The sequence below is a fragment of the Giraffa tippelskirchi genome, chromosome 11, assembly GCF_054371585.1.
Source record: "Giraffa tippelskirchi isolate mGirTip1 chromosome 11, T2T-mGirTip1v1.2.pri, whole genome shotgun sequence".
In the NCBI taxonomy this organism is placed as follows: Eukaryota; Metazoa; Chordata; class Mammalia; order Artiodactyla; family Giraffidae; genus Giraffa; species Giraffa tippelskirchi.
The window spans coordinates 99,236,616-99,258,108 of record NC_137285.1 but is presented as its reverse complement, the minus strand read 5'-3'; the positions used below and the strand labels follow the sequence as shown (position 1 = coordinate 99,258,108).

The 21,493-nt window shown below is 49.4% G+C and overlaps 1 protein-coding gene across 2 annotated transcripts in view; it reads left to right on the top strand.

The window, feature by feature from the left end:
• The window catches only part of TMPRSS5 (transmembrane serine protease 5), a 41,138-nt gene that overhangs the window by 10,859 nt on the left and 8,786 nt on the right, over positions 1-21,493 (top strand). Inside the window, exons 11-13 of one of the 2 annotated variants that reach the window (XM_081544732.1) lie at positions 172-314; positions 599-754; positions 1,781-4,793. In XM_081544732.1, the coding sequence (XP_081400858.1) occupies positions 172-314; positions 599-754; positions 1,781-1,789 (308 nt within the window). In that variant the 3' untranslated portion in view covers positions 1,790-4,793. Of the gene's footprint in view, positions 1-171; positions 315-598; positions 755-1,780; positions 4,794-21,493 lie in introns of those variants that run through there. The other variant, XM_081544731.1, reaches the window with a different exon arrangement.

The following is a 21,493-nucleotide window of genomic DNA, read 5'->3' as shown; positions in this document are numbered from 1 at the left end:
GCCCCAGCATCAGGGTGTATGTGTGATGCATGGCCCTCCCCTCCACGTCTGATGGACCCTCCTGGCCAGAGGCCTGGGCTTCCATGTCCCTGGCGTCCCTAAGGCCCTCTAGTGCCTCCGCCTCCCCCGTCTCCGTCTGTGACTCTCCCATTTCCCATCTACCTTCCGCAGCCCGCAGCTCCGACGTGCTCCAGGACGCCGTGGTGCCTCTGCTCAGCACCCAGCTCTGCAACAGCTCTTGCGTGTACAGCGGGGCCCTGACGCCCCGCATGCTGTGCGCCGGCTACCTCGACGGGAGGGCGGATGCATGCCAGGTGCAGCGGCCAAGGGCCTGGTGCGGGGCGGGGGTGGGGGGCTACGGGCTGGGCGCCTGGCCGATGTCCGCTCTGGTAGCAGAGAAGGAGCCCAGGCAAGTGGGCAGCGCAGTGAGGGTCGAGGAGGGGCGAGGCGAGACGGGATTCATCCTGGAAGCAGGACTGCTTGGAGTGCAGGGTGCGCGCCCAGCCTGGAGTGGGGGCGGGGAGCACGTGGCGCCCCTCCACCAGGAGGGACTTAACTGCTCGCTTTCGTTTCTGTGTCCGGCGGTTGGATCCCTCAGGGGGACAGCGGGGGTCCTCTGGTGTGCCTGGATGAGGGCACGTGGCGCCTGGTGGGGGTGGCCAGCTGGGGACATGGCTGCGCAGAACCCAGCCACCCCGGAGTCTACGCCAAGGTTGCCGAGTTCCTGGACTGGATTCAGGACACCGCGGCGCAGGTGAGTGGGGGCAAGTGGAGAAGACCGGTTTGTGAAAGACCCAAGCTCGGAAACCGTGACCCTCACCCCTTAGGCCTGGGCCCTGCTGGGGACGGGAAGGTTTCAGACTGCGGGGAGGAAGTGATGCTTATGACGGCTGAATCCATTCTATCAGTTTAAGCATTCACTCGGGAAGAATCGACCCGAGTTTGTAGCCTAGATTCCTAAGCTTGGCAAACTTCAGTGTCCTGGTTGTAACCATCCAGTCTATCTTATATGCTGCGATATGTGAAGATTACATGAAGTAAGGCCTGCCCAGCTCTAGGCTTGGAGTGAGAGACCCAAGTGTTATGATGCATTTATTTATGACCATTACTCTTCCCTGGTCCCGCCTGCCCTCCCTGTACTAGGGAGAGAGCTCAGCATCTAGCAGTCTGGTTTCAGCAACTAATTCATTCTGTGTGGTCCTGAGCTGACCTCTCCACTTCATCCTTATAGTGGGAGAGGCAAGTGAGAGAACAAGAGCACGTGATTTGTATAAAGTCCTTTACAAATGCAGGGCATGCGTCTTTCTGCAAAGCTGGGGTCAGGGCAGGTGGTGGAGAATACACTTTTTAGAGTTTACAGGACACCTATGTATCCATCTTCTCATTCAAACCTTACAAAAACCCTAGAGAAACGGATATACCAGTCCTGTTTGATAGATGTGGAAATGAAGGTTCTGCGTGGTTAAGTGATGTTTAAAAAAATTGTTTTTGGGATACAGTTGATTTACAGTATTATGTTGGTTTCGAGTGTACAACAAAGTAAATCTGTTATACAGACATATATATTCACTCTTTTTAAGATTCTTTTGGACATATACACACTGCTATATATAAAATAAGTGATCTATTAAAATGCTAGCTGCTTGGCTCATGGAGGGAGGAGCCACGCTGTGGATCAGCAACTTTCTCTTTCAGCCCAGGACTGCCTCCCCCAGTCCTATTGATTTGTTTTCTCCATCTCACTACACACCAGCCTCATGTTTCCTGGGCTCTCTGGCAGGTCCACTAGATGGAGGAGAAGCAGCCCCGGACGCAGAAGGCATGGATCTCTTTTCAGTGCACAGGAGACCGTCACCACCCAGCAGCCAGCCTCCAGGCCACTGTGCCTCTCTCCTTGGGCCCTGATTTCCAATCTCTCTATCTCAGCGGAGAGCCTCAGTGACGGGAGAGAAGCTGGGACTGGGCTGGGAAGCTGGGGGAGCAGAGGGCTGGGGCAGGGGGAGCCCTCGTGTATCCTTCCCTCTGTGGCCCTGTGCGCGTCTTTGGGAGGACACCCAGGCCTGCCCTGGGCCTGCCTTCTCCACACTCTCAGACTGGGGAAGTGCCTCCCCAGAGACCCAGACTGGGAAGCTCCTGCGCAGATGGGGTCGAGACTGGGTCAGGCCAGGTTAAGCCCACGGAGTCAGGATCCTCCCCACTCTCCTGTGGATCTCACCTACTTCCTGCTCTCACTTGACTCTGGCTGGCTCTGCTGCGGTGAGGCAGGAGACCACTGTAAGGATACTCTGGTCGGTATTGGAATAGCGGGGAGGTTTTAAAATGACAGTTCTGTGATCTGGTCCAGGACTTCCGGTATTTAAGTGAAGTAAGGTCTCAGTCTCCTCCTCCTCTTCCCCTCTTCTCTCTCTCACACGCCCACATGAAGATGGTAGTAGAATAATTTCCTCCCATGCACGTTTCTTAAAGCTCTGGAGCTGACTCCTGCTCGTCTCTCTAGTACTTTTATATGTACTTCTTTACATTTGTTAGGACTTCCCTAGTAGCTTCGAAGGTAAAGAATCTGGCTGCAATACAGGAGACCCAGGTTTGATCCTTGGGTTGGGAAGATCCCCTAGAGAAGGGAATGGCAACCCACTCCAGTATTCTTGCCTGGAAAATTCCACAAACAGAGGAGCCTGGAGGGCTACAGTCCATGGAGTCGCAAAGAGCTGGACATGACTGAGCGACTACATTTGTTAAATCTACATGTCATGATTGGCAACAAACAGAAAGCTCCAGATATCCAGGTGCTCTGATGCTGCATGTCTGAGACCCACCCAGTCAGTGCTCCCTCAGGGAGGGTCTGGCTGCCCACAAGACCCATCTCTCCCCAGCTCTTGTTCCAGGACTGGGTTTTCTGGCTTAGGGAGATGTCTTTCTGAGTTTCTGCCCAGTTAGCATTTTCCTGGTTAAGCTTCTCTCTAACTCTCTCCTCTCTAGCAATTAAAATGCAGTTGGTATCTTGTTTCTAAAAACTGCAATGAATTTTTTATGGTGCTTACCCAAGGAAATGCAATTAGAATTTAGCAATAACACAACTTTTTCATGAGTTTATCAGCATTTTTTGAGGGGTAGTACAAATGAAGATTCATTTCTGGAGGGTCTGCTTCCTTTGCAGAAAGTGCATTAAAAAATAAGGGCCACAATTTACTGTGGTATTATCACCTGGGGAAGTGGTTGCTGGGAGTCTGCTACCAAATTGCAGAAGCAACTTGGGGGGCCCCAGCAGGTGGTAGGTAGCCTCACCCTGTGTTCTGAGAACCCTAACTTCCAGCCTCCATCCTGAGATCAGCATTTACTCCTCTGCTCTAAGTCTCCACTTCAAGAGGCAGTTCCAGGGCAGCCTATCTCCCCGGGCAGGGAAGAGTTACCAGCAAATCCATCAGCAATGGTCTTTTTTTGTGTTTCTGTTGTCCCCTGCATGCACTTGCTTATTTAGAAAGAGGTTTTTCTTTACCATAGTCATTATGATCTGTTAATAATCAGTAACATTTGGATACTGCTTATCCTGCTCACACATGGTATCTCATTTAAATCTCACACCGTCTATGTGGTGAAGATATTATTGTGCCCATTTCACAGGTGAGAATATTAGTTCAGAAAGATTAAGTGACTTGCCAGCACCAACCAGCTATTAAGTGCCAAAGTTAGAATGGGAACCTTGAGTCTTTTTATGCCAAATCTACCTCACTGATTTGCACACAGATGAACGAGATGGTCCAATATTGCACAGAAGTGTAGAATGGAGGGCTGGTTTAGTCACCTGTCCACAGTAATGCATAGCTATCTCTAGTTTTTATACATGAGGAAATCAAAACCAGGGAAGTTGAGTGGCTCCTGCTAGAGTCCCTTCCTGAGCAATGTTCTTACAGTCAGTTCTGCATGATCTGACTCAAAATGTTACAAATGCGTATTTTCCACAGGAGGACAATAAAGAGAACGCTAGTTAGAGAATTTGCTAATAGCAATTCCCTCTTTGCCTATAGACGGCCCTGGTAGATTTCACCAGGCTACCAGTCAGATCTACAGACTCAGAGGCTCTCATCTGCCCTTCTGGCACTGGCACCTGGCACTCCAGCCCTTAAAAGTGAGGAGAAGTGAATGTCCTGGGCCGGCTGCTTGAGAGCAGGGCTGGAGATGGGAGCGAGGGAGGGTGGGAAGATTCAGGGCTGCAAGGGTTTTTTAATGAGGACCAGCTGGGTTGCCCAGCTGTGTTACACTCGGCAGGGAATTCAGAGGTAGAGAAGTGGCTGCCTTATTGGAGCAATGAGACATTTGCAGTAAATTATTAGTGGCCAGCCACAAAGCTGAGTGCTGAGGCAGTAATTGATAAGGGAGCTCCAAGAGCCTGCTGTTGACTAAGTCAGGGCAGTTCTGTGTGCAGGAAACCTGTCTCTCTCCCCAGGGATTCAGCTTCCCACCTGCCTGGGGAGGGCTTGCAGCCTCCTGAGGCTTCCCAGGAAGGGGGTTCCTCGCTGCCAGGCCCAGGGCAGAGCTCTCCTCTCATCACTCCTTCTCTGTGCTTTGGGGGTCTGGAGGGTACTTCGGGGTGCAGGCTCTCTTCTTGTTAGGCTTTCCATGGAGTCCTGCTTCTCCTAGGAAGACTTGCCATGAACAAGGGGGCAGCCCTGTCATTCCTTGGGAATATTTCTCAGGCTGTTTCCTGCATTTTATTTTTGGAATTGTTGGGCTCACCCACAATAGGAGGAAACTGGAAATGTTATAAATGCTAAAAGCTGGTGTATCGGCTGTCAGGAGATGCTTTTCCCGAGTCTCTTCCTTGTTTCCTCTTGTCTCCCTTCTCCTGACCACACACTTAGGTCCCTCTGGCTGCTCCAAAGAGAACCCACCTACACCTGCCCCCAACTCTTTCGCCTCCCTCGGCATCCTGGGTCTGGATCCCTCTCCACCTCCCTCCTTAGACACACCAGAATGTGTCTTTGGGTTTGCGTCACCCCGGGGCCCTGCTTCCTACTAAACTCACTGGAGCCCAGTGTGGTTGATGGCCCTTTAAACTGTGTCTTGAATACCTCCACCCCTAGGAAGGCTCCTCATAGTAGGTGGGGAGCCGCTTCCTGCTGAGAGGTGAGGCTGGCATTTCTTACACGTTCCAAGGCCAGGAAAGGGAGACGAGAGGTGGAACCTGCAGGCACTCTCTGTAGGTTTCCAGTGCCCTGGAAGCCCCGGGGCTGAGCAGTGTAGGGAAATCTGCTGAGGGTTTTCTCCTGGGGTTGGTACTGGGGTGGACCATGCTGGGGACTCAAACAGAATGGAGAGAGGAGTTGTGGCTCCAGGAGGGGCCATCTTCCACTAATGTGATAGGAAGGCCGGGGCTTCCACAGGAATAGGCTTATCTTCTGAGCGTCTTCTCTTCTGGGGAAGCTCTGGCTCTGACATCTGATGGTGGACAGTCCCTTCTGCCTCTCTAACCACTTGAGAATGTGCTGTCCTGAGCTCGTGACTCAGCCTCCCTGGGGTTTGGTCTCCCATCTATTAAATAAGGAGTCTGGGCAAGGGGGTCTCCATGGGATCTGCCTTGTCAGGCTGGCTGTAACACAAACCTCTGTTGCCTCTGGAGACATCTATCTGTCCACAGTGTCCACTTGGGACCCCCATGGAGAAGGGCCCTCTGCCTGGGACAGATCTAAAGGAACAAGCTTGCTCTGGCTTCATAGGCTCACGCCGGGGCTGTGCTCCCACTGCCCTCTGGGTCCCTGGGAGGCTGAGGCTCCAGGTGGGAGATTTTAAAGCCACCTTTCCCCTTGTCCCATGTGCCCTGGTGAAGGGCTCCAGGGCACGTTTTCTCAGGGGCTCCCCAGCTCACTCCCCAACACCCCAGATTCTGGGTGAGGTTCCATGGTGCTAGCTCCCTAAAGACAGTGAGGGAATTTCCTCCCTGCCCTGAAGACCGTGGACACTTTCCTTCTGCCTACTTTCCCTTGGCATCGCCTGAGCTGCCCACAGGATGCCCTGCTCTCCAGCCTTTCCTCCTCCATGCGGCCCAGTAGCGGAGAAAGTTCTCAGCCTGCAGAACCATGACCAGGAAGCTTGGGTCTGAGCCATCCTCTTTCCAGTGCCATGTGCCAGGCACACTGAGGGCAGAGTCTTTCCCACGGCCCCTCAGTTAGATGACCCCATCTTCCCAGATTGCTCAGGACTGAGAGCTCCATCAATAACCTCAGATATGCAGATGACACCACTCTTATGGCAGAAAGTGAAGAAGAACTAAAGAGCCTCTTGATGAAAGAGAAAGAGGAGAGTGAAAAAGTTGGCTTAAAGCTCAACATTCAGAAAACTAAGATCATGGCATCTGGTCCCATCACTTCATGACAAATAGATGGGGAACCAGTGGAAACAGTGACTGACTTTATTTTTCTGGGCTCCAAAATCACTGCAGATGGTGATTGTAGCCATGAAATTAAAAGATGGTTACTTCTTGGAAGGAAATTTATGACCAACCTAGACAGCACATTAAAAAGCAGAGACATTACTTTGTCAACAAAGGTCCGTTTAGTCATGGCTATGGTTTTTCCAGTGGTTATGTATGGATGGATGTGAGAGTTGGACTATAAAGAAAGCTGAGCGCCGAAGAATTGATGCTTTTAAACTGTGGTATTGGAGAAGACTCTTGAGAGTCCTTTGGACTGCAAGGGGATCAAACCAGTCCATTCTAAAGGAAATCAGTCCTGAATATTCATTGGAAGGACTGATGTTGAAGCTGAAACTCCAATACTTTGGCCACCTGATGCAAAGAGCTGACTCGTTTGAAAAGACCCTGATGCTGGGAAGGATTAGGGGCAGGAGGAGAAGGGGATGACAGAGGATGAGATGGTTGGATGGCATCACTGACTCAATGGACATGGGCTTGGGTGGTCTCCGGGAGTTGGTGATGGATAGGGAGGCCTGGTGTGCCGTGGTTCATGGGGTCACAAAGAGTCGGACACGACTGAGCGACTGAACTGAACTGAACTGAACTGAGGGCACCATGTCTCCAGGAACCTGCAGTCCTGGGCAAAGCAGGACAGTCATGCCAAGTCTGTTGCCACTTTTCTGTATAAAAGGCAAGATCTAGGGCCCTTCAGCCTCCTCCAATCCCTCTTTGGTCTGTTTGAGCTTAAAAGAAGCCCTCCCTGGTGGCCCAGGAGGAGAAGGCTCCTTGGCATTCTCGAGATCTGGACTCTTTTACAAAGACAGTCGCATCAGCAGATGCTACATTGGCCCAGAGGCTATCAGCCTGAGAGTCCCTCCTTCCATGGGGTCCGCAGCTCACCTGACTGCCCCTCCTTTCTCTCGGTGGTCTCTCAGCTGCCACCCAGGGCAGCCACACCTCATCTGGCTTAGTGTTTGGAATAAATAGCCTGGCTTCTCCAGGCCCAGAAGCCCTGCCATCTGGGAGAGGTGGGGAAGGTGAGGCAGAAGCACGACTGCTCCCAGAAGCCAGGGACACTGATGATCGGGTTTCCCCTGGTCCCACTGATGTCTGGTCCCTAAAGCCTGGACCGGGGCTCCGCCTGTGACAGGAGCTGGCTGAGCTCTCGTGGGGGGAGGAGGACAAGGGAGGGGGCTGCCACCCCCATCCGAGACGGGGGCTCTCTGCTCCTGGCCTGTGGCTCCTGGAGGGGATTGTGAAGGAGCAGAGAAGAGACTGCCAGACTGCTGGAGCCCACAGGGATTTGGCGGGGTTTGTTTTTCCTCCGCACTGTCTGCAGAGGTGAGGGCATGCATAAAAGAATGAGGAAGATTTACTGTTCCCACCGCTTGGCAGTAGCCCTGTATTTGTACAGGGGATCCAAGGCGGGAGCAGGTGGGGGTGAGGCTGGCACTCAGAGAAAGCTGGAGCCTTGTCAGGCTTTCTGCCAGCACCCTGGGGTGAAGATGAAGATGAGGCTGGGCACACTGCAGGCTTCCCCCTGCAGGAACCCAGAGCAGACAGCTTGCATCCTTGAGTCTCTAAGTCTGGGTGCATGTGCTGGACCTGAGGGGGTGCTGCAAGTGGGGATCCTGAAAGAAAGGGCCTGAGGCTGGGCTCGTCTGTCACACGTTGTGTCTGGTAATGGACACAATCAGGAAATGACTTTCCTCATGGCCTTGCCTGCCCTGGCACTGGGATCCAGAACCTTTCAGCTGAAAGTGACTGTGGACAGGGTCCACTGTCACTTCTGTGGGTATGTGTTTGTGTTAGTCATGTCTGACTCTTTGTGACCCCGTGGACTGTAGCCCACCAGGCTCCTCTGTCCATGGGATTCTCCGGGCAAGAATACTGGAGAGGGTAGCCATTCCCTTTTCCGGGGATCTTCTCAACTTGGGGATTGAACCCAGGTCTCCTGCATTGCAAGCATATTCTTTACCATCTCAGCCACCAGGGAAGCCCTTTGCATGTATGTCCATGGCTATACAAGAGTGTCTTGATGACGTTGTCCCTTCCTGGGGCCAACAAAAGTTGGGTCACTTTTTGAACCAAGTCACTTTTTATGGGTCACTCTGGTGTTGGGAGGGAACAGAAGAGAGGAAAATCTGAGTGACTGGGGGTGGCCTCTTGGGGGTGATGTGTCTAGATGTCTGTGTGCCTTTGTGTTTCTCTATCTGAGTGTGTCTAATGTGCATCTATGAATGTGTTTGTGTGTATCTGTGTCTGGGTATTTGTGCATCTCTATGCGTGCATGTGTTCTGTGGGAAACTTGGGGGGACTTGAGAGGAGAAGAGGAAAGGGGAGAAATGTGAGGAGTCTGGGGAAGCCTCGGCTGGATAAATTCCCCAGCCCTGAAGAGGCAGATCTGATTCTGGTCAGTTTCCTAATGAAGGGCCCTACCTCCTTTATTGCCCCCTCCATGGTCGATGTCCGAGAGGACTTCTCTGGTTCAGTCTCCATGGGAGCTGAAATTCATTCCTGTCCATTCATCAAGGCAGGAGTAAGATACCAGAAGGGGATGGCCTCACTGTACACCCCCACTCCTCTGAAGTGGGGAGCCTGGCCACATTTCAGGGAGCCTCATTTTCATCAGCCCAGCCCCCATGGTGGTCCCTGGGCTCCTACCCGGTGGAAAAATACCCAGAGTGATTCTTCAGGATTCCCATTCATGAGGTCTCTCAGAAATTAATTGAGATAAACATGGGGAAAAAGACTAGTGTACAAATAGCTTGTGCTCCAGAACTCTCTTACAGAATTCAATAAAAACTGAAGAAAGTCAAAGCTAATTAGGAAAAATGGATGTATAGGGTCAAGGAAAGGCAGTGGGAGAGGAGCAGGGATATGGATCTGTATGTGCTTTGGAGAGATCTGAATTAAAGAAGCCCTGGACTGAAGTATGCCCGCATTTCCTTATTCCTGATGTGCATGTTGAAGCCCTAAGCCTCCGTGTCACCGTATTTGGAGAAGGGCCTTTAGGGAGGTAATTTAGGTTAAATGAGGTCTTAAGGGTGGGGTCCTAATCCCGTAGGATTGGTGTCCTTAGAAGAAGAGGAAGAGACACTGGAGCTCTCTCTGCTTTTCTCATTCACGTGGAGAAGAGGCCATGTGAGGACACAGCGAGAAGGTGGCCATCCACTCTCCAGGAGGGGAGTTCTCACCAGAAACCCACCCTGATGATGGCATCTTGATCTTGGACTTCCAGGCTCCAGAACTGTGAGAAATAGATTTGTTCTTTGAGCCACCCAGTCTTGGTTTTCTGTTATGGCACCCCAGCAGACTCATGGGGAGCCCAGGTGGCTCCGTGGTAAAGAATCTGCCTGCCAATGCAGGAGATGTGGGTTGGATCTCTGGGTCAGGAAGATCCCCTGGAGAAGGGAATGGCAACCCACTCCAGTATTCTTGCCTGGAAACTCCCAGGGATGGAGGAGCCTGGTGGGCTATGGTCCATGTTGCAAAGAGTTGGACACAGCTGAGCAGGAGCATGAGCAGACTAATAGAAAACTGAATCACCATGGGATACACTCATAAACCAGTAGAATCAACACCAGAGCAGCCCGGGGTGTTCCAGCCTAAGGTGGAGCCTGTGGCTCCGGTATTCCTCTTACCATGTGTGGGAAGCATTTAGAGGAAGCTGGGCGGGAGGGGAGAAGCATGCTGGCCCTGGAGCCCTGAAGTCTGGGTCCTAATCTGGCTTCTATGGCTTGTTAACCAAGCCCAGCTGTCACTGGTCCTTGCTGAGTTTCTATTTTCTGCTCTAAGTAATGGGACTAATAACATATGTCCTGTGAAACTCACAGGGCAGATGGGAATACCAGTAAAACTAAATAATGAGAAGGCTCTGGAGATTGCGTAGAGCTAGGCAAATGCGAAGGGTTATTGTTCCCAACCTGTAGCGGCAAACCTGCCGGAAGTCACATCTGTTCAGTCAAACCCAATTTATTGAAGGTCATCTTGGTACCATGTCCCCTCTAAGCCTGGAGTACCCAGAACTGAATAAAGCAGCACTACCTTCAAGGAGTTTGTGATCTAGTTGGAGACAGTCACTAAAAACAGGTCGTAATTATTATTTGCTAAACAACACAAATACGGAATATTTTGAAAGAATTTGCTATAACTACCTTACAACCTTTATAGATAGATGCTTATTGCCAAGAAAGAAATGATATGGTAAATGTAGAAATTTTCCACCTACTATATTAGCATGTAAGCTTTTAAGAAAACCAGTGGAGGCTAACAGTGTTTTGATTGGAACCACAGAAGTGTGGTTTCCATACCAACGTATTTGTGAGAATGAAAAGCTGAAGACAAAATACTGCCTCAGAAATCACAGTTTGGCTAGCTAGCCTTGGCTGAGTCGTGTTTTCAACAGAGAAGGCGAGCTCCCCCTCTGTCCCCCTCAACCCCAGCGCCCATGCCTGGCCGTGGTGTGTGCTCCCAAACATGTACACATGAACACAGCTGTGGGTAAAGAGGGGCCTCTGAGGGGTCAGATCAAGCTCTTCTTGGGATCCTGGATGCTAACCCTGGCCCATCACTTTATGTCCCCGAGTCTCAGTTTCCTCGTCTGTATGATAGGAACAATACTGCCTTAAAAGATTTATTGTCTTGCACCTGAAATGATATCAAAGGTATTATTATCTTGAAAGAGCGAGTAGCATTGTAGTCACACAGGTAGTAGTCCAGAGCACAGCTCAGTGTGGAAGGGCTTTCCCATGCCCGTAGGAGCCAGGCCAGCAAGGCTGTGGAGGCTGCCTGGAGTGTGACCCCTGCCTCTAGCTCTCTGCCTGGCTTGTCACAGCATCTCCCTTGCTGGCCTCTGACCATCCCTTGCTCTCTCCCTTCTCACCTCTTCCCTTTCCTCTTCCCTCCCTGTCTTCCTTTCCTTCACTGTTACTGAATACCTGTGGTGTGCCGGATGTAATAAAGATAAACATCTCACAATTCCAGTAGAAGCTCGACGTCATGCGGGCACTTGGAGATGTGCACCAGTCATTTCAGGACAGGGTCAGGAATAGGGAGCCTGGATTGGGCATGGCGTTGGATAGGAGATTCTGCTTGAGTTGGACCTGGACTGGTGAGACGTTAGCTGAACTGGGGTAGGACTGAGGGAGTGTGACTGTGAAGGGAAGAGAGAATGAGGGCATCTTGGGACAAGGGAAGGGCGTGAAATACCCGATATTTCTGGGCAATGCCAAGTAGTTCTGTGCAAGTGGTCCTACAGTGATGGAGCCAGAGCAGGTCTGATGCCAGTGAACACTGCGTGGGGATGAGCCAGGGAGTCCTCACTTTGTTCTATGGGAAATGGGGAGGAACCCGAAAGTGTTAAAGCTGGGGCGACTTGTAGTCAAGTCTTGTGAGAACCTGTGACTGTAAAATGGAGAGGTTGCTCTGGAAGAGGCATGCACGGGGGCTCTGAGGGTGCACTGGCACCCCATTATAAGCAATTGAGTTGGACTCCAAACTTCTTCTAAAGATAAAATCTTTATTTGGAACCCTTAAATACACGAGGCAAAAGCAGTGTTTTGTTAGTATGCATTTATAGTCCCAAACTGGTGATACTTACTTAGTTTAAAATCAGTGTGAGCGATATCGTTTTGATGAGAATAGGAATTTTTAGTCAGGGGCATGCATCAAATTGCGGAGTAATATCAGTTTCCAGAATCGGTTAACTTCCAGGGTTTGGTTTTGTTGCAAAGCACCAGGAAGTCCTGACTTACACATTTGTGTGCATGCTTAGTTGTTCAGTCATGTCTGACTCTGTGACCCTTTGGACTGTAGCTCAGCAGGCTCCCCTGTCCATGGGATTCTCCAGGCAAGAATACTGGAGTGGGTTGCTATTTCCTTCTCCAGACTTACACATTTAAGTAGTGGATAATAGCAATGGGTTCTTCACAACTTGACTTTTAGTCTCAGTAGACTCTTTAACTAAAGGGAAAACTTCGCTCAGAGACTTGCATAAAAAGGTGTTCATTTTGTATTCTAAATTAACAGGCTGAGGGTCTCCATGTGCCTAAAATGGTATAAAACATATTTTAATTATGATTTAATTCATTAAAATGTCTTAACTTTGGCTACCATAACAAAATACTATAGACTAGGTGGCTTAAATGACACAAATTAGTTTTCTCACACTTCTGGATGGAAAGTCCCAAGATTAAGGCCTAGAAGGGTTTGGTTTCCTGTGAGACCTCTCTTCCTGGCTTGCAAATGGCCATCTTCTCACTGTCCTCACATGATGGAGAGAGAGAGAAAGCTCTAGTTTCTCTTCTTCTGAGGACACCAAGGGACTTCCCTGGTGGTGGGAAGGCTAAGGCTCCATGATTCCAATGCAGGGGGCCTGGGTTTGATCCCTGGTCAAGGAACTAGATCCCACAGGCTGCAACTAAGACTTTGCATGCCTCTCGCTGAAGTCAAAGGAGAAGGGGGCAGCAGAGGATGAGATGATTAGATAGCATCACTGACTCAATGGACATGAATTTGAAAAAACTCCAGGAGACAATGGAGGACAGAGGAGCCTGGTGTGCTGGAGTCCATGGGGTCGCAAAGAGTCATATAAGACTTAGCCACTTAACAGCAAAGACACCAATTCCATCATGAGGCCCTATCCTTGTTACCTTGTCTAAACCTAAACACCTCCCAAAGGCCATCACATTGGGGATTAGAGCTTCAACATGTAAGTTTTGAGGGAACACAAACATTTAGTCCATAACAGTCTTATAGCACCAAGAAATCTTGATTTTCACAGTTAAGTAGTTGTGAATAGCAATAGGTTTTCCACAGCTTGACTTTTAGTCTCAGGACAGTCTCTAATTAAGAAGGGAAAACTTAACTCAAAGGCCTGTGTAGCAAGGAGAAATTTTAGCATCCTAAGTAAATGGGCTGGTGTTCTCCATGTACCCCAACTGGGCATATCACATTCTCATTGTGCTTTATATGGTTTTACTATATTTTAAATGAAACTTAGGGCTTCCCAGGTGGCTCAGTGAGTAAAGAATCTGCCTGCAGTCCAGGAGACGTGGGTTTGATCCCTGGGTTGAGGACGTTCCGTGGAGGAGGGCATGGCAACCCGCTCCAGTATTCTTGCCTGGAGAATCTCATGGACAGAGGAGCCTGGTGGGCTATGGTCCATGGGGTCGAAAAGAGTCAGATATGACTGAAGTGACTGAGCAGGCATGCATGCAAATGAAATTTAAATTGGTTATTTAAGAAATCTTGAGCCACATATGGAAACTGAAGAGACATGAGTTTATTCCTACCTTGAGAGTGAAGGGTGTTGTTTGACTTGTGTGTGCTGGTCATTCCCTGGGGGACACCAGGTGGCCCTCACCATGGCCAAAGTTGGACACGTAGGGTTGCACTAACACCCACTTCTTCAGGGTGGGCATTGAGAGACTTTTCTCAAAACTGGCAGGAGTGTGTGTGTGTGTGTGTGTGTGTGCGTGCACACACATGCCCAGGGGTGGCTACACAGGGTCTGTCTTTCCCATGGACAGCATGTGGCATTTGTGTAATCTTGGTCCCTGTCTGATCTGTGGGCTTTGGGAGAGCCCAGCAAACTGTCAGGCTATTGAGAGAGCTTGTATCCATCCTGTGTACACTCACGGTGATTCCAAGGGCTGCAAAAGCCCACCAACAGGAGAATGACAGCAGCTCCATTTACTGAGTACCTCCTATGTGCTGGCCATGGTTTGACGCACTTTGTATGCACTGACATTTAAAATCTTTGCAACAACCCTGTGAGATGACTGCTATTATTATCACCATTTTACAGATGAGAATATTGAGGCAGCAGGAGGTTAAGCATCTTCTTGCCCCAAATCACACAGCTAATAAGTGATGGGGCTGGGATTTGAATCACCATGCCCTTTAATGTCTCTTGAAGATAAGAATTCACATGAGACCTCTGAGGCCAACTATCTTATCATTGGGAATCTATATAGCATTTCTTAATTTTCCCTACTAATGCCCTCAGTGTTAGTCATAGAAAGTGTGTTCCTCTGATGATGTTCAGGAGGGGGTTCCAGTAGTGATTGGCAACATGCAGTACAACTGAAGAGGAGGACTCAACATATGTGTGAACTTTTTTTAAAGGTATAGATATTTTTTATTATGGAATAAGATTCTTTTTTTGACTGTGCTGAGTCTTCCATGCTGTTCAGGCTTTTCTTTAGTTGTGGCGAGTGGGGGCTACCCTGTAGTTGCGGCGTGCAGGCTTCTCATTGCAGAGGCTTCTCTTGTTGTGGAGTGCGGGCTCTAGGCACTCGGGCTCAAGAGTTGTGGCTCCTGGGCTCTAGAGCACAGGCTCAATAGTTGCTCCCCAGCATGTGGGATCTTCCCAGATCAGGGGTTGAACCTGTGTCTCCTGCATTGGCAGGCAGATTCTCTACCAATGAGCCACCAGGGAAGCCCTGAACTTTTTTGAAGCGTGCTTTTTGGAGCTGGGCTTGAATCCCTAGTCTGGATTCACAAGGCTATCGGAAAGTATTACAGATCATGAAGTCAGTAAACTGTCCTGGTGGGTCTGTGAGCCAGGAAGTCTCTGTTTCTCTTTTAATTGCATGATCCAAGATACAGAAGAATGGGACAGACCTGGTGCAGAGAACTGATAGGATCCTGAGGCTGTGGGTGCAACGTGGTCCTGGCTCCTGGATCCTCTGCACTGCCTTTTTTTTTTTTTTCTGGTCTTTTTTTTTTTTTCTGGCCTTCCAAGTAATGAGAAACAGTCCATTAAGTTTCCACCAAAGAGAGGGGTTTGAAACGCTCTAGAGGAGCCTGGAATGAAAGTGAATTGACAAAGCAACTAAATTGATAGGAAACTGCAGAACGTGTGTGTGTGTTGTGGGGTGGGGGCAGCCATTGCAAGCTCAGTCTATTACAGAAAGATCCCACAAGGCCAGGCTGGATTTTCTCGAGAATGAAAACTAAGCTGAGCAGACTGAGTAAATGAAGACGCCGAGTAAACACAGGCAGTCAGAGCTGCACCGATTGGCAGGACCAGCGCCTTCTAGAATCAGGTCATGGTCCAGGTGGCAGCTGACCTGTTTGCCAAGGTCTCAGAGTGGCCACTGCACCTTGAAGTTGGAAAGAGTTTATTTCAGAGTTTATTTCAAGATTAACGAAAGGAATCTCCTGCTGGGAGCAATTTTATGGAGCTTGTTATCTCTGTGTCCACGCCAAAGGAGAATAGCATCAAGGAAGGACTTAATGAGTTGTTGGGGAGTGGAGGGGGTGCTGTTAAGGGGGGGTCAGGGAGGTGCAGAGAAGCTGACTAAGCTCTTGGGATTGTTGCCGTGAAGGTCAGCAGCCCCTCCGCCCCCTGGTGCCCCTGCACACCCGAGTGGACACAAGTCATGATGCCAAGTGACCCTTGAGGGCTTCTGCACAGTTTCCCGTGTGCAGTACCCACTGCCAGGCTTAGTCGAACATCATGTTCAGAGATCGAGCACCCCTGACTCACAGCCCAGAAAACTCAAGGGCTCAGCTCCCTAACTCATGCTGAGCTCAGGCTTCTCTACGAGCAAGGAACTGGTTCCAACCTAACCATGGCTCTGTGAATTGAGTGTGTGGCCCCCTTTCCCTGTGGCCAGACCATTGCCCCTGGCCCAGAAGAGCAAGGAGCGAACCAGAGCTTTGGGAACACCTCCTTTGTAACAGGCACTTGAACCACGCATGTTAACTACATTGGTTCACTGAATCCTTACAGAAACCCTGCTAGGGGACCATCTGTTCTTTTTGTGTAAATGGGGAAATAGGCTCAGAGAGGCTAAGGAACACATCCAAGATCATATAGCTGGTGAGGCGTAGGGACAGAGATCAAGTACACATTTTGTGTGTGGGGGGTCCCAAACCCCCAAATGTTCTTTGCATTACCCCTGCCTCTTGAGTAGAAGGCCAGAAGCTCACTTCTTTCCCGAAGCCTGGGAGCAGGTGGCACAGTGTTTCCCAGCAGGGCCTGGGCCAGAGTGGTTCCCTCGGGACTCAGATGCTCTCAGTCCTTGCTCTGACTTTGGACAAGTCTTTTGACTGTTCTGGGCCTCAGTTTCCCACATGGCAGTCCCCGTTCCCTTGTAGGACTGTGTATATAAGATGAGAGCAGATGTGCAAAAGCCCTTTGTCACTGTCAGGGACAGGTTTGTACATGGAGCTTTTGGATGACAGATTTAACAGCATTAATCTACCCAATGCGGTCACTCCTCTCTTTTGGAACTTGCACCCTTGGGGGTCTTGGGGAGAATGTTGGTGATGCGTAGACATTCTGGGCTTGAATGATGAAGATCTCACTATTCAACCAAGAGGAAAGTCATTTATAGTTCCTTTCAGGGTCTGCTCTGGTCGTTGTGGGAAAGAGTGGGGAAAATTCCATCTAAGAGGCAAAACTTTTGTGCCAGCACAAGAAAAGAAGTAGTTTTTCGACTGAAGGCCTGGGCAGCCTGCCAAGCTCCAGGGAACAATGGAAGGCGCTCCAGCTCAAGGGGAGGGCAGGCCACGGGTCAGTTCTCTGGGGTGAGGGCAGCAGCTCCAGCCAAAATCTCAGGCACTGGATGGAGGAGGGAGGCGGTGTTGGTAAATTCAGGAGATGAAGGGTCCACGTGGACCTTGGGAGGCCCTGTGGGGCTCTGCTCAGCGGGCTCGGCTCCCTGCTGTTGTGAAGGAGCCCTCCCAGGTCTCTTGCTGTCCCGTTTATTTCCTAGTGGTGAGGTCCCACTGAAGTTACAACCGTGAGTGCTCAGTCGTGTCTGACTCTTTGCGACCCATGGACTGCTGTCTGCCAGGCTCCTCTGTCCTTGGAATTTCCCAGGCAGGAATACTGGAGTGGGTTGCCATTCTTTCTCCAGGAGATCCTCCCGACCCAGGGATTGAACCTGCTTCTCCCGTGTCTCCTGCATCGGCAAGCACAGTCTTTACCACTGTGCCACCTGAAATTGAAATTGCCCGCTGAAATTGCCCCTCTCTTAAAACACTGTCTCTAAAGAGACTTCATTCCTTCCCAGACCACTCCCTTTGTTGCCACCTGTCCCTCAGCTTATTCTTTGCGGACTGTCCAGAACAGACACAATCTGGTCAACACCTCCCACTCTCAGTTTTGATCCTCCAGAGACATAAGGGCTTTTATTGTGCTGCTGTTCTTTATTTTCTGCTAGCATCCACTGAACTACTGCTCTGTGCCAGGCTCACAGGATTGGGATAAATAAATTGGCACTTGTATTAATCATACCTTTTCATTTTCTGGTGTTTTAACCTCTGGGCCTCACTGACTCTGGAGGGGTCACTTGGGACACTATAGATTATATATATATATATATATATACACACACACACACATACATACACATATAAGTATAGTTGATAGTTGCTGTAGAATATAAGTTACAGGTGCATAATATAGTGATTCACATTTTTAAAAGGCTATGGTCTATTTAGAGTTATTTTGAAATATATTGGGCTTCCTCAGTGGCTCAGAAGTAAAGAATCTGCCTGCAATGCAGGAGACACAGGAGGCATGGGTTTTATCCCTGGGTCAGGAAGATCCCCTGGAGAAGAGCATGGTGACTCCCTCCAATATTCTTGCCTGGAGAATCCCATTGACAGAGGAACCTGGCAGGCTATAGTCCATGTAGTCTCAAACAGTTGGACACGACTGAAGCAAGTGAGCACACAAAAAATATGTTACTCATTCTGTACAATATATCCTTGTAGCTTATAGTTGTATCTTATAGTTATACCTTAGTTTATAGCCTTGTAGTTATACCGTAGACCTATAGTTTGTACCTCTGACTCCACTATCCCTATATTGCCCCTCCCCCTCCCCTTTCCCCATTAGTAACCACTAGTTTGTTCTCTGTGAGTGTGCTACTTTTTTGTTATATACACTGCTACTGCTAAGTCACCTCAGTCGTGTCCGACTCTGTGCGACCCCATAGACGGCAGCCCACCAGGCTCCCACGCCCCTGGGATTCTCCAGGCAAGAACACTGGAGTGGGTTGCCATTTCCTTCTCCAATGTGTGAAAGTGAAAAGTGAAAGTGAAGTCGCTCAGTCGTATCCGACTCTTAGCGACCCCATGGAGGAGCCTACCAGGCTCCTCTGTCCATGGGATTTTCCAGGCAAGAGTACTGGAGTGGGGTGCCATTGCCTTCTCCGGTTATACACACTAGTTAGTTGTATTTTTTAGATTCCACATACAAGTGATATCATATAGTATTTGTCTTTCTCTGTCTGACTTCAAGTAGCATTATGCCCTCCAAGTCCATCCAGGTTGGTGCAAATGGGAAAAATTCCATTCTTTTTATGGCTGAATAGTATTCCATTGTATATATGTACCACATCTTCTTTGGCCTTCCCAGGTGGCACTAAAGCTAAAGAACTCACCTGCCAATGCAGGAGATGTAAGAGACTCGAGTTTGACCCCTGAGTTGGGAAGATCCCCTGGAGGAGGGCATGGCAACACACTCTAGTATTCTTACCTGGACCACCCCATGGACAGAGGAGCCTGGCAGGCTATTGTGCACAGGGTAGCAGAGAGTTGGACACGACTGAAGTGACTTAGCGCAGACATGCACACCACATCTTTATCCGTTCATCTGTTGATGGATGCTTAAGTTGCTTCCATGTATCGGCTGTTGTAAATAATAATGGTGTTGTGAACATTAGAGTGCATGTATCTTTTCAAATTACTGTTTTTGTTTTTTCAGAGAGCTATATTTTGGAGAGAGAATATTCTAGGCTTGGTGAAAGAATTGATCAGGGGGAAGGATGTAGAAGGATGGGTGGCAATGTATACAAACCCTGAGGTATGCTGGGTTTCTAACTTGAGCACCTGGAGAATGGGAACATCATTCTTAAGTTGGGCAGACCATGGGAAGAGGAGATTGGAAGGGAAGTTGACACATTCTGATTTGTACTTGCTAGAGGTGAGGTGTTTTCATGATAGGAAACGGCCTTGGTGGAGCAGCTGGAAATCAGACTCTGGGAACCCAAGTAGGTAAGGCTCAAATGTTTCTGGCATGGGGTTGGCACTCCTGGAGGAGAACTTGGTGGTCTGCACTCTTTGCGGGACTACGGGGGCTGCTTCCTTGTGTGCACTAAGGGTTTCTGCAAAAGTTTATTTGTATCATCCAGCAACTTCAGAGACTCTATGGGGAAGGCTGGGGAGGGCTTGGCAGTAGGGAATGGGCTCAAGTCCCTCTCCCTAGGCTGACTACATCCCGTCGGAGGTTCTGGGCACCCTGGAAAGACTCAGAGGGGAGAAGGCAGCTTGGATAGGATAGACCCACTTCATTTAACCATAACAATGCTAAAAACTAATGACTCAGCATCCTAGACTCTGCCTAGAAGTGAGCTAGATCTGCACCCCTGCCAAATCTCCTGTTTTTCACATCAGATACAGTGTTTTTCAGAAATCCCAAACAAAGCCTGAGTATTACTGCTCAAACACCCCGAGCCAAAATGCAAAGAAAGACAAATAAGTCTAAAACTTTGGCAGAACAGCTGAGACCAATAGAGCAGGAGAGAGAGAGAGCTGGCAAAACATCAAAGTAAAGCCAGTTTTCTTCTGCAACTCAAGGATTGTTCCAAAGGCAGTAATCAAGTATCTGGAGAAGCAGAGAATTTGTCCTGAGCTGAGACTGTGATGAGAGGTTCCCGCTGATACATGTGCCCTTGTTTAACCCTTTCCCACATGTTTCTGATGCCGGGTGAGGTGGTGTCTAGCTTGGGCCAGTGGTTAAAACCCCCAAGCCCAAACCAGCCCCAAAGAGAGGCGAGTGATGTAGGGGTGGAGTTGGGGATGGGGTGAGTTTGGAGTGTGGCTTCCCAGGTGGCTCAGTAGTAAAGAATCTGCCTGCCAATGCAGGAGGTTCAGGAGATGTGGGTTTGATCCCCGGTTTGGGAAGACTCCCTGGAGAAGAAAATGGCAATCCATGCCAGTATTCTTGCCTGGAAATTCCCATGGACAGAGGAGCCTGATGGGCTACAGTCAAGAATTAGTCACAACTTAGTGACTAAGCAACAGTGGAGGAATATTAGCTGAAGCAGATATGCTGGTCCATGAGCACTTAGATGTCTTTAATGGAATTCTTTGGCGTGTAAATGGGTCTTATTTGTCTCCATATACTCAGCCTAATGCTAGCTGGTGCAGACTGTTACTACTTGGTAAATATTTGAGGCATTATACTGTGAACTGCTTTATGGGAATAAAGTGGAGGGGATGAAACACTCCAGGCTGGTAGGAGGAAGAGTCTCCATGGAACCAGCAGTGGAAGAGGCTGGAATCTCCCCAGAGGACTTGTTGTGGAAGGTGAGGCTATTAGAGGAATTAAGGGGAGAGAGGAGGACAGACAGAACGAGGGGATAAGGGCTGACAAAGGAGAGCAAAGGAGGAGATGAAAGATGGATGATCGAGATCAAAATGCAGGGACAGATGGAGGTCCTTGCAGGACTTCTGCATGTCAGAAGAAGTAGACATAGCAGTTCCCAGGCCCAGGTTCCTTTGCCTGCCAAGTCCTTGGATGGAGGCCTCAGACACTAGAGCAGAGACTGTACACTAAGTGCGCAACTTTGCCAGCAAGACCACTGAGCAAATCATGGTTCTAATGCCCTTTCTCAGAAAATATCCCCAGATATCATTGTCGTGTCATGTCATTTATCAACTCAGTGGCTCCCCAATGCTTGCAGTTTTAAGTCTCACCTTTATTCCCCGTCTCCTATCTGTTTACTCATTAATTAATTCAAAAATATTTATTGAGTACCTCCTTTATGCCAGGTACACACTGGGCACAAGGATTAAAATAGTGCAATCATTCTCAAAGTGTGGTTCCTGGACCAGCCTCATCGGTATCATCTAGTGTATTAGTTATCTGTGGCTGCCTGACAAGTCACTCAAGACTTAGTGGCCTAAAACAACAAGAACAATTTGCTGTCCCTCATAGTTTCCGTAGGTTCTGACTTAGGGTTTATTGCGAAGTAGCAGTCAAAATACTGGCTGAAACTGCAGTCATCTGAAGGCTTGACCAGGACTGGAGGATCGGCTCCCACGGTGACTCATTCA